Genomic DNA, 19,300 nt, shown 5'->3' with positions numbered 1-19,300 from the left:
ATCTCCTCTCCCCACCAGAGACTCCTTTGCTGGTCGCAAAGTTTTCAAGGAGGGGGGCAATTGCTGAATATATTTTGTCATTTCTGCCCAATGTTGCATATACACAACAGTGATCAAATGTGTACACCTGTGGGCTGGGCAGAAATGGGTTAAAACACTTCCTTTATTGCTTTATGTTTGTGTTCTGTACTGTGGCAAGATTGTGTTTAAACACCACAGACCCTTTTGGCAGGAGCGTTTTGCAGCTTGCTGATTGGATAGGTGAAGTTCCCCTCCCCCTTTCCATTAAGCCTCTTTTATGATCTCCTGTCTGCTTTAGAATTGCCTTTTATGGGCATGTCTGCAGTACATGTTCACCACAACTCAGTGCTGATTGAGGGTTTCTATGACTTGCAAGCAGCAGTGTACATCTGCATTCTCACAAACAACATAAGAAAGGGCCTGGTATTACATTCCTTCCCCATCTTTCCTGCCCTTCCTGAGAGCTATTTTACCTTGTGAATCTGATGTAAAATGTGTCTGAAACTATTTTTCACCACCACTCAGCTCAGAAGTTGAGGTTTTGCCTAAAGTTATCACTATCTTTAGTGCCTTTCCATTTTAGAAAAAGAGCATTTCCCTGTATATGGAAAACTCAAAACACCTTTTCTTGTTTGTGAAAAGTGATCATGTCAAGGAACATTTGTTGGAAACATTTGGAAGCTTCCACCTTCCCGTATAAAATCTGAAGAAGTTCAGGCCAGGAGGGACTCTACCATATTCTCTTGCTGCATGTTTGAATCTGTTCCAAGTGAGGATGACAAGTAGAATCTGTTAGAAACCAGTTCTGCCTTTACTGTATCTTGATGAAAGCCTGATCCCAATCCTCTGCTTTCTGAGATATTGGGAATGATGATAATGCTGTCCAGGAATTTTATTCCTATAAACTGTATCCAGTTTTTCTGTGGTAAAATACCCAAGATGACAGGGAAAAAGAGGTGGTGAGGTTAACCCCTCATGCACTGACTGCTTTGCAATAGCAAATGCCCTCTGAGGCTGTGTATTCTTTGAGGAGTGTGTGGTTTTTATCCAGCCAGGCTTGTTTCTGATGTGGGGTTTCCAGCCGCAGGAAGGAAAAATAGTAAAAACTATGATATCTTTGCAGGAGAGAATTGGTGGACAAAAAGTTTTCCTCTTTGTACTTTGCCATGAAGGAAACTGTTAGGGAACCATGACTTCCTCATACCGAGCTCTGTGGGCTTAAAAGTATGATCACTTACAGTCTCCAGTTCTATCACCTCCTTTAACCATGTCAATAATAACCCTAATGGTAGTAAAAGTGGTTCCAATAAATTCTTAGTATTAACATTTTATTTTCAGCTTCCTACCAGTTAAAGTTGGTTCATCTTGCTAGTTTTAGAAGACTCTTCACTGTTCTAGCTTAGCTACCTGATTTCAGTATAAAATTGGAGAAAGCTTAAGCTGTTGGTTTTTACCAGTCTGATGCTTCTAAATTGCCACCTGTGTACATAGCATTCTTACTGTTTGGTTGTTATGCACGCCTTTTGAAATTTTGAGAGCTGGTGTAGTATAGTGACCAAGAACGTGTGATGACAATCCATGGTTAAAAATTTTCCTCAAATGTGAACTTGCTAGATTACCTGACTCAAGCCACTGTATCTACCTCAGTTTCCAATGTGCATTACAAAGATGATTGGAAAGATTCCTCAGATGATGGTATGAAGTACTTTGAGCATTCAAAAAGTACTGAAATATGTGTATGGTATTTGCACAGGTGGAAACTGCTGCTAAATTTTGGAATATTCAAATTCTTGTTCTCTTTAGACAAAGGGCAATAAAATATACAATTGTAATGGGGGGAATCTGCTTACCTCTAGCTACTGAAAGTTTGCCTGAATAGATGCCAACATGAGTAATAAACCTCCACCCCCATGTTTGTTATAATAAAGCTGTATTGGTAATTAAAAGCTGAGAGGTGGGATATTTAATTTTTTCTAGAATATATCCTTTTAAAAACATGTTTAGAGAAAAGAACCTTAGCATAGCTCTTGTGGGCTTGAGACGTGGTGCACAAGGGGTGAAAGTATTTTGCTGCCAAGTACAGGGTTCTGTTCTTTGTATTCTGCCTTTTTCTGGCACATAGATCAATTGTGACCTCAAACATTTACCCTTTCTTGGGTATGTATTACAGTTGTAACAGTTTTCCACCTTTTGCAAACTGTCTTATGTAGAGAGAAGTCTAATCTGGATATTTCAATGAAACCACATAAAAAGGAATGGCTCTTGGTTGGTTATTGAAAATTTTCATTACTTGTTCTAACTAGCAGCTTTTTAAAAAATGCTGAAGTTTTTATCTAGTGTAAAGTGGTCTTGTACAGAGTTTCTAATGCTTTAAAGGATGGGGGAGGGGAACTGAAACCAGGCTCCTCCTGAGTAGCATTCCTTGTCTGGCAGTAATATTTGGCTTCGTTCCTGCAGTCAGTAATATGTGACATGGACTTTTTGCTGCTGGATTCAGAATAGGACTGGAGTTTTATATCCTGAACTGTGAGTGTTTCACAGAGGCAGTCTTTGTATCTTGTAAATTTTGTTTGTAGCACTTTTGTGCTCTGCGAAACTGCACTGTCTCTGCAGCATGTGTACGACTAACCACTGTGTGTGTGTACTACATAAGGTGGGAGGTGCTTGGTAACAAATGCTTCACACATTGCTGCATTGTTACTGGCTGATGTTGAATGCACACTGCAGCCATCTTAATCACACGTTCAGTGCAGCTGAACAGTGCAGTCTCAAAATGGCTGACAAAATGTTCTCTGGAGCAGTTTAGCTTGACTGTATGCTAATGAGCAGATCTGGTGGAGTCACATGTTACAGATCCAGAGGTAAGAGATAATTCTGCTTTTTGTTTTTCGAGAAACAGTTCAGTATGTATGTATTTGCAAATAAGACAGAAAACTAATTCTTTGCAAAGTAGTGTTTCATTTTGTGTCTGGATAAGTCCACCGATTTCACAAGGATTATGGAAGTAATTCTGCTGAGGTCAAAGGTCATTTGTACAAATCTTGGATTCCCCTCCTCCCTTTTCCTTGTTTTGGACCCAATATCAGCTAGGGGATTCCTGTATGGAACTGAGCATTCTGAAGAGGCTGCTGAGTCAGCCCAAAGTCATAACTGCCACAGCTTTGTTGTTGTTGACCTTCCTCAACTGACTAGTAAATTGAAGACCTGACTTTGAGCTAGCACACTGGACTGTGACACCCCACTGCTCCCACAAACAGGAAATTCATGCGGTGTGGGTGACCCCAGTATCCAGTTCCACAGGTAAGCAGAGTTAATTCACACAGGTTTTAAAAAGCAGAGTTATGCATTTGCCTTTGAACATTCACCTTGTTGGAAGCATCTGATGTTTGGAAGGGGGCGCTATCTTTCTGTCCAGCTACATGTGGATGTAAGGACCAAGTTCCTGGATTAGCATGAGTACTCGGGACAGGAAAAGACCCAGTAAATGGCATTAGTGTGTCACTTTATTTTTAGTTTGCTTTTTAACCTCTGTGCAAATCTGTTGCCCAGTCCCTTTCATCTTGTTTTCTACCTATTATTCTCTTCATAATTTAACCTCTCTTAATAAGCTTGTTTTTATTTTGCTATTCATGTGCCTGGCCTCAGTTCACTGGAGAGAAAGTTGGTTTCCATCATCTTCCTAATACTGTCTGTCTTTTAAGATCTTGCCCCCCCCCCCAGGTGGGAGGTTCCTTCAAGGTAGCCTTTGAGGTCTGGTTTTTCCTCACTGTGGTGGCAGCAGTCTAACTTCTCACTTAAATGCAGTTTAGGATGGGACAGGCTGTAATTGGGTGCTGTTAGGCTATGCCCCTAACTTATGCAGTTACATTTGTGTAAAAGTGTTGTGATTGTTATCGCCATTTTTAATTGTGGGAATCAGCTGATTTTAAGACAAGAAAAGGTTCATATATTGACTAGTCCTTCAATTCTTCTTCTGTAGTTTAATGCCACTGATCTCCATTCAAAATGTTGTATAAAAGTGAAGCAGTAGTGTAGTTACCAACATAGTTTTTTCTTAAATTCTTTATTTGAATTACCTGAAAGATTATAGAACATTGCAAAATTTGTCAAGTAACTGATCTTCCCAACAGGAAACTTTTATGCACTATATTGCTGGCCAGAGGGTCGGACTAGATGACCTATTAGGTCCTTTCCAGCTCTATGTTTCTATGATCCTTAACATCTAGAATTTGCTGTATTACAAACATTACTAGAAATGAAAGCAAGCTGGTTAGTATTTGGCACTATTTTATTTAAATATGTATTCAGTTACATGCACAAAGAAATTATATCTATACACTGGTGGACCCTTGTATCTGCGGATCTGGTATTAGCGGTTTCAATTACCAGCAGATGTAGCCCCCTGCATACCCATTAATATTCCTTAAAGTCTTTCAGGTGTTTCTTGCTTTAAACCAGGGGTGTCAAACATAAGGGCCAGGGGTTGGATGCGGCCTGTGGAAGCTTTTTATCTGGCCCTCAGTCTGTCAGCTCCTGAACAGTGCTAAGGAGTTACTGCTGAAAGGGCAGCCAACATGAAAATGAGGCTCTCCTATACCTTGAAATATGGTCAAGATTTGCACATTTTCTCTTCTGTCATTTGCAGCTAATGAGTTCCTAAGTGAGAAAAAGTGCATATTTTTTGTTATGACCTGTTTAATGACATCACTTCCTGCCTAATGATATCACTTCTGGCCCCCAGCAGGCAAGATTCGGCTCTCTGTATGAAATGAGTTCGACACTCTTGCTTTAAATGGAGCACTATAAACATTCAAGCTAATAGCATGAAGAGAGCAGGTAACTGACAAAAATAGATCTAATATTAAACAGGAAGCAATGTTAAGTGCTTCCTGTTTAGTGTTGGGTCTATTTTCGTCGGTTATTCTGGCTACAGCCCTCCAGCACCATCATGATAGATATGATTGCAGTGAATTGGTTTTCGTTTATCAAAGTAAATTCCTCTTACATTTTTTTCTGTTGCTCATTTGATTTGGTTATTCTCTTTACTTTGACTTTTTAAAAATAAACCTTTTTTGCGTATTATTTTGTCTGCCTTGTTTTGGGAAACAGTGAATTGTCACATCTCCTCACTCTGCAGGTGCTATTGTGACAGTGATTTTGATGAAACCCCTGAATTTCAGTATTGTTCTAGGAGGGGGGCTGGTACACGCTTCTAAAACCAGTAGCAGAGATTTCAGCATGCACATAACTGCCCAATCGTTCTAGTGGTGACAGAAATATTTCAGAATTGACTCTAGATTTGCAGTCTGATGACTGATTGTAACTCTCCTGTTTGACTGAGAACCCAGTGCTGTCAGTACATTCATTCTTCATAATCCATTCTAGGCTTCACCACCCAAAAAAAGTTTGTGGTCATCCAGAAACGCGGCCCCCTTGGTGCGTATTTCCTTCTCCAGGTCATTTGTGAACAGGTTGAAAAGTGCTGGTCCTAAGACCAGTCCTTAGGGGACACTGCTTTGCAGCTCTTTCAGTTGTGAAAATTAGCTGTTTACACCCTCTCTTTTTCCTGTTCTTCAACCAGTTTCTAATCCATAAGAATACTTGCTCTCTTATTTGACTGTGGAGTTTTCTCCTAAGTCTTTGATGAGAGACTGTGCCAAACACCTTCTGAAAGTCCAGATATATAATATTCACCCACATGCCTGTAGACCTTTGGGTATTTGCATATTTGTCATGTCCCACTTTACTTCCACTCCTAAATTCTACTCTGTCCTTGCCTGGCTGCTCTAGAACATCTCCATCCTTGTCCTATAGGGATGAACTGTCCCAGACTGGATGCCACTTGGAAGCACGCGTGGCCTCTGGGACATCAAGTGCCTTGGGAACAAAGTGCCAGGTAAGGCACCGCAAGTTTAGCCTCAGTGCGAAGAGAGGGAGAAGGCAAGTGGACCTCTTGAGTTTTTGGAGGAGGACTCTGAGTTGTTAAGAGGACAACGAGAAGGAGAAGATAAGTGTACTCTTTCTAACTCATTGTCTTTCTAACTCTTGTCTTCTAACCTTAAATCAACATTGAAATTTAGCTTACCTTTAGCTTAGCTTTACCTAAACTTTAACTAAGTTAGCACCTAATCTAACCAGAGGGAGGGAGTTTAAGGTCCAGCAAGTTGGGGCACAGGAGCTAGGTGAGGGCAATAAAAATATATACATGAGTGAGTACATAGGTCTACTCTGAGAAGGAGCAGAGTCCTACTCGTGAGTAAGGGCCCAAGGTACAGGCACTTGGAAAAGTAAATAAAACATGAGGATAAAGTAGAAAGCAAGTTTTTCTACTTTGTTTAAATTAACCCTATACTTAAACTAAATTAAACTTAATCCAAGTTAGAACATAATCTAAAGTTTCAGTAAATTGGGACACAGGATCTAGGTGAGAGCAATAAATAAATAAATAAAATAAAGGTGCACACTTAATAAAAGCAGGACGTATAATTTAGATAGGAAGCTAGAGCCCAAACTAAACGAAGAAGAGGGTAATAGGGGGAGAAGTACACTCGGTGTCTATTTTATAAACGGGAAAACAGGATTTAAACCTTTCGTGTGTAAATTCTGCCAAGCCCAAAAAACTCTTAAACCAGTGCAGTTTAAACTCAAATAAAAAACAGCTTGAAGTTGAAAACAGTCCAGCCTAAGAGAACTGAATTAGGAGGGTAAGAACCTAGGAAGGTCTCCTTCCCAGCCAGCCAGGGCAATTTAGCTTAACATAGTCATAAACTTAGCAATTTAGCAAATTAGCATAGTCATTGTCCTTTATGAGGTAATAAGAGTCCCATTAGGCAAATCCAAGCACCCTATTCAGGAGCCTTCAGAGTAGATTAGGCCCATCAGCAGCCTTTTCTCTTCCTAATCTTTTGTAATCTCACTTGGGAAGACCAGCCCCCTTTCAATCAGCAAGGAGGGAGGAAGGAGGAGCTAGCTAGGGGCATAAAGCTAGCGCCTGCCACCGTGTGAGCCCTCTGCAGAAGTGCGCGTGGCCTCTGGGAACCCAGTGTCTCGGGAACAAAGTGCCAGGTAAGGCACCACAAGTTTGTTTTTTAATTTGCTTTAACCTTGTTTGTAAGTCACCTTGAGTCCCTTTGCGGAGGAAGGCAGGGTAAAAATAAAGTTGATGATAATAATAATAATAATTGTGAAGGAAATCAGACCACACTCCTTTATGACCGGGTAATCTTTTTATTACCCTCAGGGTGATCAAGTAGCCATAAACCCTTATGGTCACTTGGCACTCGCAGATCTCTCCAAGACCGATTGCCAAATAGCTCCTAAACCGCAGAGCTTCCACTCCTGATAGCCAGGATAAATTTGGGGAACCCTCCGCTTGAGTCATACTCCAGCTTACACCCCCTTGGGCTCAGCTTGACAGAAGGAGTAGACTCCCGTACAGGGTCTCCAGGGTCCACCCCGATCACACTGGATTGCCTCCCACAACCAGTCCCTGTGCCCTCTTCCAATCCCAATAATCCAGTCAGTTGTAATAGGTAGGATTTATTGAATAAAGGTTTAAAGCAGGGTTATACAGACAGCACTGCATATGTCTAAAATTTAGGAATTTAGGCAAAGAGTACAGCAATAATATACAACACTCAGTCTAATAAAACAATAACTACCTCCTAACTCTAACTATCAGTCTTAGCATTCCAAAATCCGATCTAGCCCATCTTGCTGCAGTCAAGTTGGGTCACTCCTGCCAAGGTGGTCAAGGGTCTCAGGCCCCCTCAGCCAGAGACAAAGTCAGCCCGAGCATAACTTCCCTCCCTCACCTTTATAGGTCTCCTGACCCATCCACCAATCAGAACTCGGTGCCAGCCGAACATTCTAGGGGTGAACGTGCCACAAGCCTCCTTACTCATGGTGGAATCCCCTCTCCCATCCCGAGACACTCACAGCTGAACCCTGTTGTAAATCAAGCTGGCCTTGGAGCCCACTTGGTAGCTTGGTATGATATCAGAGGGCCCTGTGAAGCGACCTCCTCCACAGTTCTCCCAGGCTTGGTATGCACTAATTAAAGTTGGATACAGCTGGGGTCTGACACTGGGGCCTACCAGCATGGCTACAAGCAGATCTTTCTTTATTCAGATGTTACCTGGTCCTTGATTTCCCTTTTTTGTCACAATAATAATAATTAATAATAATAATATTAATAATAATAATAATAAACTCTACAGGAGAGACAGGGAGGGGCGTGTTGGAGGTGGGGTGGCCGTTTATGTTAAGGAAGGGATAGAATCCAGCAAAGTAGAGATTGAAGGTGGGTCCGACTCCACCATAGAATCTCTGTGGGTTAAATGACCAGGGCTTAGGAGCGATGTAATACTGGGGGCATACTATCATTCTCCAGACCAGAAACCGGAAGGGGACCTTGAAATGAGGAAACATATCAGGGAGGTGAAAGGAGGAACAGGGTTGTAATCATGGGGGACTTCAATTATCGTCATATAGACTGGGTCAATTTGTGTTCTGGTCATGAAAAGGAGACCGGATTCCTTGACATGTTAAATGACTGTGCCTTAGAGCAGCTAGTCATGGAGCCCACCAGAGGACAGGTGACTCTGAATTTAATATTGTGCGGTACTCAGGACCTGGTTAGAGATGTCAATGTTATGGAGCCGTTGGGGAACAGTGATCATGCTGCAATGCTAATGAAGAGAATAAAAAGGAACATAAACTGTGGCAAAAGAAATGTAAGGAGGAGTTACGGGAGGCCAAGCGAGATTGTGAGGAACGCATGACCAGCAACATTAAGGGGAATAATAAAAGCTTCTTCAAATACATTAAAGCAGGAAACCCGCCAGAGAAGCGGTTGGTTCTCTGGATGGTGAGGGAGGGAAAGGGGAGATAAAAGGAAACTTAGAGATGGCAGAGAAATTAAATGAGTTCTTCACATCTGTCTTTACGGCACAAGATCTCGGGCAAATACCGCTGCCCGAACAGACCCTCCTGACCAAGGAATTAAGTCAGATAGAGGTTAAAAGAGAAGATGTTTCAGACCTCATCGATGAATTAAGTCACAGGGCCTGAATGGCATCCACCCAAGAGTTATTAAGGAATTAAAGAATGAAGTTGCTGATCTCTTGACTAAAATATGCAACTTGTCCCTCAAAACAGCCATGGTACCAGAGGATTGCAGGATAGCAAATGTCACACCAATCTTTAAAAAAGGAAAGAGGGTAGACCCAGGAAACTGTAGACGGTTCAGTCTTACGTCTATACCAGGTAATATGGTGGAATACCTCATCAAAGATAGGATCTCAAAACACATAGACGAACAGGCCTTGCTGAGGGAGAATCAGCACGGCTTCTGTAAGGGTAAGTCTTACCTCACAAACCTTATAGAATTCTTTGAAAAGGTCAACAGGCATGTGGATGCGGGAGAACCCGTGGACATTATATATCTGGACTTTCAGAAGGCTTTCAACATGGTCCTTCACCAAAGGCTACTGAAAAAACTCCACAGTCAGGGAATTAGAGGGCAGGTCCTCTCCTGGATTGAGAACTGGTTGAAGACCAGGAAACAAAGAGTGGGTGTCAATGGGCGATTTTCATAATGGAGAGAGGTGAAAAGCGGTATGCCCCAAGGATCTGTCCTGGGACCAGTGCTTTTCAACCTCTTCATAAATGACCTGGAGACAGGGTTGAGCAGTGAGGTGGCAAAGTTTGCAGACGACACCAAACTTTTCCAAGTGGTGAAGATCAGAAGTGATTGTGAGGAGCTCCAGAAGGATCTCTCCAAACTGGCAGAATGGGTAGCAAAATGGCAGATGCCTTTCAATGTAAGTAAATGTATGGGGCAAAAAACCAAAACTTCACATATAGGCTAATGGGTTCTGAGCTGTCTGTGACAGATCAGGAGAGAGATCCTGGGGTGGTGGTGGACAGGTCGATGAAAGTGTCAACTCAATGTGCGGCGGCAGTGAAGAAGGCCAATTCTATGCTTGGGATCATTAGAAAAGGTATTGAGAACAAAATGGCTAATATTGTTATGCTGTTGTACAAATCGATGGTAAGGCCACACCTGGAGTATTGTGTCCAGTTCTGGTCGCCACATCTCTTAAAGGACATAGTGGAAATGGAAAAGGTGCAAAAGAGAGCGACTAAGATGATTACGGGGTTGGGGCACCTTCCTTATGAGGAAAGGTTACGGCGTTTGGGCCTCTTCAGCCTAGAAAAGAGATGCCTGAGGGGGGGACATGATTGAGACATACAAAACTATGCATGGGAAGGATAAAGTGGATAGAGTGATGCTCTTTACACTCTCGCATAACACCAGAACCAGGGGACATCCACTAAAATTGAGTGTTGGGAGGGTTAGGACAGACAAAAGAAAATACCATATTTTTTGCTCCATAAGACACACTTCCCCCCAAAAAAAGTGGGGGGGGGAAGTGTGTGCGTCTTATGGAGCGAATACTGCAAAAAAGAGTGCACGTTGGGGACCTTAATGAAGGGGGGATCTTCATGCCAGTGTATGATCCCGTTCACCCTAATAAAGGGAGGGATCTTCATGCCAGTTTATGATCCCATTCACCCTAATAAAGGGGGGGGGATCTTCATGCCAGTTTATGATCCCATTCACCCTAAGAAGGGGGGGATCTTCATGCCAGTTTATGCTCACATTCAAAAAATGTCATTCAAAAAATGTGGCATTAGCAATGCCTTAGATGGAAGTGAAGATGGTATTTTATATGAAGAAAGTGATGTCAGTGATTGTGAGCAAATGAGCTTCATAAATTCTGACTCTAGTGATGATGAGTTCTTGGGGGTTTCCAGAAAACTAGAATACTCAAACCTTTAAGTCTCTCCATTTGTTAATGACAGTGATAATGGTTCTTAATGCGACTGTTAACTGCTGTTCACTTTACATGGTTCAAATGTTATTCTGTTATAGTTTATTAAATATTTTATTACACTATTTGGTTCAGAATATTTTTTTCCTGTTTTCCTCCTCTAAAAAATATGTGCGTCTTATGGTCAGGTGCGTCTTATGGAGCGAAAAATACGGTACTTCTTTACTCAGCGTGTGGTTGGTCTGTGGAACTCCTTGCCGCAGGATGTGGTGACGGCATCTGACCTGGATGCCTAAAAGGGGATTGGACAAGTTTCTGGAGGAAAAATCCATTATGGGTTACAAGCCATGATATGTATGTGCAACCTCCTGAGTTTAGAAATGGGCTATGTCAGAATGCCAATGCAAGGGAGGGCACCAGGATGCAGGTCTCTTGTTATCTGGTGTGCTCCCTGGGGCATTTGGTGGACTGCTGTGAGATACAGGAAGCTGGACTAGATGGGCCTATGGCCTGATCCAGTGGGGCTGTTGTTATGTTCTTATGTACTGTTGGCTTTCTCCCAGTGATCACTTTAAAAACTGCTCTGTACCTTTTTAGCGTTGTGCACCAGCAGACTGGTTCCATCTTGGTTCAAGAGTAGCCTTCTTTCTCGTACGGGCCAGGCTTGTTATAAAATATTCCCCAGTGCCTAATGAATCTAAACCCCTCCCCCCCCTTTAATTATACAGATGTTTTTCTTGATGGGACTAGCTTGCAAAGTGACACAAAGTTGCATTTTTTGAAAGTACTGTGATCAGGCCATTTTACAAAATTTAAGATGGCAGTGACTACATAACATTTAGTCCATCTATGGTTTGGAGCAGCTACAACCAAGCCATATCCTTTAAGCATGCATTAGGAAGAATGCAGCACAAAGGGGGAGCACTTCTGCACGCTCTCCCTTTCATCTTAAAATGTCCATGGTAACAAGATTGTACCTCCGTGGAACTGAGCAATTTATAAACGACATGAACCAGACCTAGAATAGATAATAAATTCTGCCAGTTAATGATTATCATTTTAATGGATCAAATAGCATGTTATTGTAGACATTGCTGCTGCTATTTAAAATAATTCATGAAGTGGTTTACATAACATAACACAAGGAATAAGATGATTGTTCCCTATCCCAAAAGAGTCAGAGGAAACACAAGCAACAGCCACTGGAAGGGAAACTGTGCTGGAATGAATACAGTTGCTTTCCCACTGTTAAACATAAGAGAGCTGCCTCTTTAAATGGCAGTTGGTGAAGCAAAAATATTTGTCAAATATGGAAAAAAATATTTGTTAACAACTTTCTAGGAAGCCTGTGAGAAATGTCAACTAGTTGTTGTCTAATGAGTATATTTCATGACCCATGCTTTAGAATTAGTGTCTCGGGACCCACTGGAAATGATGTCATTAACCTGGAAGTGGTATCATGGACAGAAGTTACATCAATTTAGGCTTCAAACAGTGATCAGCCAAAGATTCCATTACACAGTGTGCTTGTGCAGTTATTTTACATAGCTTGGAACTGAAACATTCCAGCTGAGAAGTCAAAGAAGAACACAGACTTGGATCCTTTTCTAGCCACACAGCCCTTTCCTTTCAGCATCCCATCCTCCCACCTATTCAGGGCAAAGCTCCAGGTCTCTCTCCCACTGGGAACCTGCCCTAGTCCAGTAGCTATGTACCCTGTATTTTCAATGGCGGCTGAGCTAGGTGCTATGTGACCCACTTAGAATTGGTTTGCAACCCACCTAGTGGGTCTGAACTCACAGTTTGAGAAACACCAGTCTATCTACTTCAGTGTTTACACAGACTGGCAGCAGCTCTCTGAGGTTTCAGTTGGAGCTGTTCCCTAGTCTTTAAATGGGGATGCCAGGGATTGAAATTGGGAGCTTCTGTATGAAATGTTTTCTGCTATTTAGACTATGATACCTTTCTCCATTTGACACCAAGCTTTAAATGATTGCCTGGAACTGAACCCCTAAACATAAAAGTGTAATGGATTCAAAAATGCAACACTTAGGAAGATTACTTTTGGGGGGAGGGGTTACCTTTTGCCCTAGCTATGTTTAAGAGAAACTATATTTTCTAGTGACCCTTGAAAAAAGGAGAAGATTGGTAGGTAGGGCCTAAACTACTTATCCTGCTGGTGGTCAAGTACAGGTTTGCCCACACACAGTCTGTTGTCCAGTAATAAGGCCTCAGTCGTCACAATTTGAACTGATACTTCTTCTGAGTTTCTTGCTACTTCATTTCCTCCCTGCTGCAATTCTACCATTCATTCTTCCAGGGGTTGCCAACTTATAGTGCAACCATGTGCCACTTTTTATATATGGAATCTTGAACGTGCCACTCCACCTTATTTTGACCCTCTCCGGACCTGCTCAGGTGGTTTTGCCAGCCCATGTGATCTACCAAGCCTATGCTCAGCTATCTTTGCCCTGCTCTGGGCTTGTCACTCTGAACTTTGCTCTGGGAGAGGTATTGGGCACTTGCTACCATGGAGCCCTGTGACAGCTGGCGCAGCCATTACAGTCAGCTTTTTGTGAGCCATTTAGGAAGTGTCTGTGCCACTAGTTGCATGTGTGTCATGGGCTGGCCACCCCAGATCTTGACAGTAAGCACTATTTATTATTCATTAAGTTGCCGAAGCTGTTTGAAAGAAAAGACAGCCTTTGGAGTTGCAGGGAGGAGAAAGTATATCAAAAAAGAAAAGAGGGCTGTAAGTGTGAGAGGAAAGGAAGCTCAATTTGAAATAGGTGTGAGTGTTTAACAAGTTTTAACTTAATTGATAAAATAATCCCTTTATTGCTTTGTCTGAGGCATCCCCGGGTGGCTGGGCCTATAAAGTTTCTTTCTAGCTGCTAGTTGAGTAGTTTCCTCCCAGAATTATTACATGTTATTCCAGGTAATACATAGGGCACTGTTGACATTGGAAAAGGAATGAGGACATGGGGCCTTGACATTTTCCTGAGGCTGTCATGTACTGATTAGTATCAGTGTACAACATGTATACTGATGTGTAGGAGTACATCATTTCAGTTATTTTTGTATAGATTTAAGTCAGTTATGGGTTTGATGTTCTGCATGAAAGCAGTTCAAAGTGACTGAACTAGAAAGTTTAAAAATAATGATGAATCAGAACAGAGTCCAGATTTTTAATGGATTGACGTCCTGGCTTGAAAGCAGGTTGAAGTTGTTGCTAGGGGTGTCTTTTCCTTTTGTCTTATAGTGAGAAGGTTCTGTCCCTTCCTGAATAGGACAGGCCTTGCTATATTTGTCTCTGCTTCTGTAATTTCCAGGCATGAATGTGTTTTGTGACTAAGAAGCTTGAAGATGACTAAGAAGCTTCAATTGGGTGCAGAATGCAACTATTTGTCTCCTACCAAGTGCTTATATTCAGCCTGTTTTGTGCCCCTTACAGTGATTACTAGTTTACCTGCAGACCCAATTCAAAGTATAGATGCTAATCTTTAAAGCTCTTTATTGGCTGGAACCCCTTGTACCGTAAGGGCTACCTCTTACCTTAGAAAGTCACTTGCTAGCTAAAGTCTCATCAAGAGGCACTGCCCAGTTTCCTGTCTTTATGTCACAGTTATTAGGATAATGACTAGAAGCATAAGCTTTGCAGTCATGACCCCCAAATTCTAAAACCCCCTTTCTGAAGAGATTAAGAAGTCTACTTCCTTGTTAAGATTTTGAAAAGGCTGTAAGAACTTTCTGTTTCAGCTGGTATTTGATTGATCTAGACCAGGGGTGTTCAAACTTTTTGGCAGGAGGGCCACATAATTTCTCTGGCACTGTGTTGGGGGCCGTGAAAAAAAGAATCCATTTACATTTCAAATTTGAATAGATTTACATAAATGAATATATTCGAGATAGAACTTATATGAATGAATGAAAGTCTTGCAATAGCTTAAGGCCTATAAAAGACCTTGCCTAAAGCAAGGCCAGCCTTTCCTTCACTGCCACTGCTATAACATAGATGTGAAATAGCAAGCAGTGGAGGAAGTCCTCGTCCCACAGCTCATGCAAGAGGTTGAACAGTCACCTTCATGCTAAGAGAAGTTGTGTTGGGCCAGCACGGGCTCCAGCAAGTCACCAGAGGGCCAGAGGTTCATTGGAAACTGGGGGCTCCCTGTGGGCCGGATTGGGAGTCCCCGAGGGCCGCAAGTGGCCCCCGGGCCGGGGTTTGGGCACCCCTGATCTAGACCTTTTGCGGTGGATCTGTGATTCTTTTTTTAATGATTTTTATTGTTTTAACTACCTTGTCTTGCAAAAGCAATATATAAATGTTTCTATTTTTGTTTACTTGGCAGTAATGGTAAACATTAATGTCTAGCGTGAATTAGCGTAATGGATGTGTCAGAATAACAGTACATTTAAAAATATTTGAGAATGTGACTACATTGCTTATGAAATTTTTTAAATGTTTCTCAAAAGAAGATATTTGCCTCATAGAAGAACACAAGATATTATAACAGTCTAGCAGTAAGAACAATAATAGTTTTGGTTTGAGAGAAAGGAAAAATGGAAATTACAAACCCAGTATAAACTCCTGTCCTTTCTAATGACCACAGATCAAAATCATTAAGCCTCCTCAAGCTGTTCAATTTTCTGAGAAAAGAACACTTTCCATTGTTAAAAACTATGTATTGTACTTTGTAGCATTGTGTGCATCTTGGGAGGGGAAAAAAATCAATTGCTCTTTTTAAAAAAAGAAAACTGATGTTTATGGCTAGTCTAGTGCTTTCAACCAAGGTAGAAAATGGCAATTTAGGTGAGCTGTTTTGAATAGGAGGTGAAGGATTCATGGATGTTCTGGAAGCAGAGAAATGTGTGTATTTTATGACCACTAATCTTTTGGTTGACCTGAGAGATGTGATACAGAATTATGTTGGAGTGCAAGTAACTGCTTGCACTATAGGTAGAAAAATAACTTAGAACTCTTCCTTCCCACATAAATTATTGCTAAGCTATTTATTAGTGATTACATGTTGTAGTTGCTAAATGTTTCATTTGTTTCAAATGTGTGACAATATTGAAACCATCTTAATGCTGGTTGGACTGTGGTTGACAAACTTCTAAGCTGTGTATTCAGACCTGTTGTCTTCAGACATAAAAGCTAGGGAAGGGTTTACTCAGCAATATCCAGCTGCAGTTCCTTCATGAAATGAAGGCCATTAACGTACACTTCTCCTGACGCCAGCTAGCTAGCACTGTGTTCTGACTTGACTTGGGCTTGTGTCATGGGTTTTACATTGTCTGGAATGTTCAAGACCCTTTCTCTTTGTTGAAGAAATACTGTAGTAGATAATAAAAGAAACATGAAGAGTATCCAGATGCAAAATGGAATTTTAAAGAATGGAACTACAAGCTTGTGTCCGATTCTGTGTGCTGCTTTCTGCTGTGCTCTAATACGCATTTTTCTGCTACTGCAGGCATAAAGGAGGTATCTCACTGCACACAGTTTCTGTGCAGGCAGCTGCTAGCAGTGCAGCAAGCAGTACAAATAGTCTCATTCTAAAGACATTCCATTGCAGCTGGCATTTGCAGACTATAATTTGCTTATAAGAGCAAATGCGATTCCTCTAGTTGCATTTGTTGGGTGAAAACATCTTGGCATGTGTACTGTTCCACAGATGTCGGTGACTAAACGAAAGGTCACACAGTTACCAGGTTTTCATTACACTGCTGTGTATCTTGCTTGTGTGAAAACAAATATGGTTTGTTCTCAAAATGGCCGACCTAGAAGTGTTCTACAGTTTGATTTGTAAGCAGCTGAGCTGAGGAACAAGTTCACTTGGGATGTGTATCAAGCTATTTCCAGGTAAGCGAATCGGTTTCTTCATAACATTTTCAAAGGCCCTGCCGAGACCTTGCTGCAAAGTTTGGTTTTTTAATGTTTCTTGAGGTGTAAAACCTGTGTGCTTTACTGTGTTGTAACATGGCTGTTGTAAGAGGACAGTGTATTTGGGAGATCTTGAGAACAGGTACAGATAGTTAGTTGTGTGTGTGTGTGCTTTGTTTTTTTGTTTTGTTTTTAAATGAGGGCAGTTTAACAGCAAAGATTCTAAAATAGGAAATCTGATGGTCAAGCATATAATAAAATATTTTCAATTTTAATTTTAATCCTTATTCCTGTCATTGTAAATCCATTTGGCAAAATCTGTAATACTCTACAAAATAATTAACAAATTGTTAGGTTTCTTGTTGCATATTTCAATTTTTTTAGTGATAAAGAACATTGATGGAAAGGAGTCTAAGATCACATCTAGGCAATGATATGAGCCACTTTTGGCCTCTTTTTCCAAGCATCTACATAGGCTCTTCAGGAGGTTTCTAAGATTTGGAGGTTTCTAGCCCTCAAGATTACCTGGATAAGTTTTGAAAATGTGAAGACATAATACTAAAAAATAAGGAAACAAAGGCGCTCTAGTTTATTATTTCTATTAAAGTTTTTCAAAATTTGACTTATTTTTTCACTTTTGAGGTAACAATTTTTTCAAAGCATAAATATAAAAAACCCATCAAATTTCAGCTCATAGAATAAGCGTAAATGCTTTTCATTTTTTAAATGTTATGACCTATTTAATGTGCTGTATAAATTGCGCGTCCTAACTATCATTATTCTTTTCATGGATTAAACTTGGAAGTGTTTGTTCTACTTGATGTAGTTAACACACTTAAATTTTTTTCTAGAATTTTCATTTCACTCTTGAACAGTGATACATCTGGGAGACATTGTGAAATAAGAGTTCTTTGCAGAATTGCAGTTGGGTCATTGGAAAACAGATGTTGTCATATGATTAAGAGGGTGGTGCTAATAATCTCTAGAAAATCTTGCAGGCACTTTAAATTGTCCTAGCAGAACTAACTTGTGTGCACCCATTTCAGTATAGTGCATTTTCAATCTCTGGTAAAGACACTGTTCCCAGGAATAATTCTCTATTGTTGTTTTGCCCAAGAATGCAGATTGAAACTTCCGCCTTCAAAAGATGGGCAAGTTTATGCATTCACTTTTCTTTTGTTCAGAATGCTGTTTCTGCAAATTTGTAATTGTAGCCACATCTGTGGGGAGATAAGATGCTCTTCCGCTTGAGTCAACTGGGCAAAGGGACTCTTGATTGTGTTGCTGTAGTAGTAGCCATTGTCCTCTCATTGTATTCTGCTTCTGCCTTTTGGCAGTCCAGCTTATGGGTTATATTCTTTCTTTCTCTGTGCATGCACCACATACATTGGATCATTCATCTTGTACACAGATTATTGCTAGTTAAATCTTCTGCTGAAATAGAAGTTGGGTTAGAATCATTATAGTGGTACTAAATGATACAAGCTTCAGGAAAATAATTCAAGAACACTAGTGAATTAAAACATATGAGCAACAGAATCTGAAACTGATTTTTTCCCCTCAGTGTTGGCAAATAAGGTTAAAAATAGCTGCGCCAGTGCTTATTGAAAACCGTGGTGAGTGAATGCATCTTGTGGTGTTCCTTGTAGACACTGCAATATTAACTTGTTTCCTGCCTAGAAACAGGACAGGATGAGGAAGAGGACTTTTATTTTCAACATGAGTAATGCAGTGCATTTGAAATAACTGGAAAGCTGATTGTGGAAGAGGGGAGGATGAGAACGAGAACAAAAGCAAAGAAAGCCAGCAAAGAACTAGAAAGATTGGAAATTCAGTGAATGCTGCAACTCTACAGTGTGATCTTGTGCATATTTATGCTGAAGAAAACTCTATGAAGTTCACTAAGAATTGCTTTCAAGAGGCTGAGGAATATAAACTTAAGAAGATTGTGGTATGTGAGAAATCTCCCACCAAGCTCCTGCAGCCTAATGGTTTGTTCTGGTGCATGTTTACTCTGGAGTAAGTCCCATGGAGTTCAGCAGGACATATTGTCAAGAAGACATAGGAAAAAAAGCTGGGAAAAGAATAAGCCCCATAGAGTCCAGCAGAACTTACTCCAAGGTAGATGTTAACCCTCTTCACATTAAAAAAAATATACTTTAGGGCTGTCCCAAGTTATACAGAAGTAGATAAGTTTGTAAATTTAAAAGATGAGGACCCACCTGTGCCCCCCCCCCCCAAAAACCGGTCTGATGCAGACTGAATAAGTTCAGTGGTACTGGGAACAATGAAAACATGTTGGTTTTAACCTAAGTAGGGACCTATTCCCAGAATCTTGGACCAAGTATCACCTTTTCTACAGAATTCTGTGTGCTTAGATGCAAGGGAGCAATTATGAAATTATAGATTTCAGTTTGGCTCCCTCTGTATGCCTGCAAGGGGACACAAGCAAAACACTTACTTTGAGAACTGAACAAAATCTGAATCATAAAGTTCGTTCCACAAGTCTACAGCATTTGTTTTTTGTTTTTCTAATGGAGGTCAGCCCCCCATGCCACAT

At 40.9% G+C, this 19,300-nt stretch overlaps 1 protein-coding gene across 3 annotated transcripts in view; it reads left to right on the top strand.

Moving 5' to 3' along the window:
- Nucleotides 1-19,300, top strand: part of ATF7IP (activating transcription factor 7 interacting protein) — a 104,609-nt gene that overhangs the window by 11,866 nt on the left and 73,443 nt on the right. Inside the window, exon 1 of one of the 3 annotated variants that reach the window (XM_066633641.1) lies at nt 2,862-2,882. The exons of the other annotated variants lie outside the window; for them this stretch is intronic. Coding sequence (XP_066489738.1) covers nt 2,866-2,882 — 17 coding nt within the window. The 5' untranslated portion in view covers nt 2,862-2,865. Of the gene's footprint in view, nt 1-2,861; nt 2,883-19,300 lie in introns of those variants that run through there. 3 annotated transcript variants of the gene reach the window in all.

Source organism: Tiliqua scincoides, chromosome 7 (genome assembly GCF_035046505.1).
Source record: "Tiliqua scincoides isolate rTilSci1 chromosome 7, rTilSci1.hap2, whole genome shotgun sequence".
Lineage (NCBI taxonomy): Eukaryota > Metazoa > Chordata > Lepidosauria > Squamata > Scincidae > Tiliqua > Tiliqua scincoides.
The sequence above is the reverse complement of the archived record's forward strand: the minus strand, read 5'-3'. Positions and strand labels throughout refer to the sequence as shown.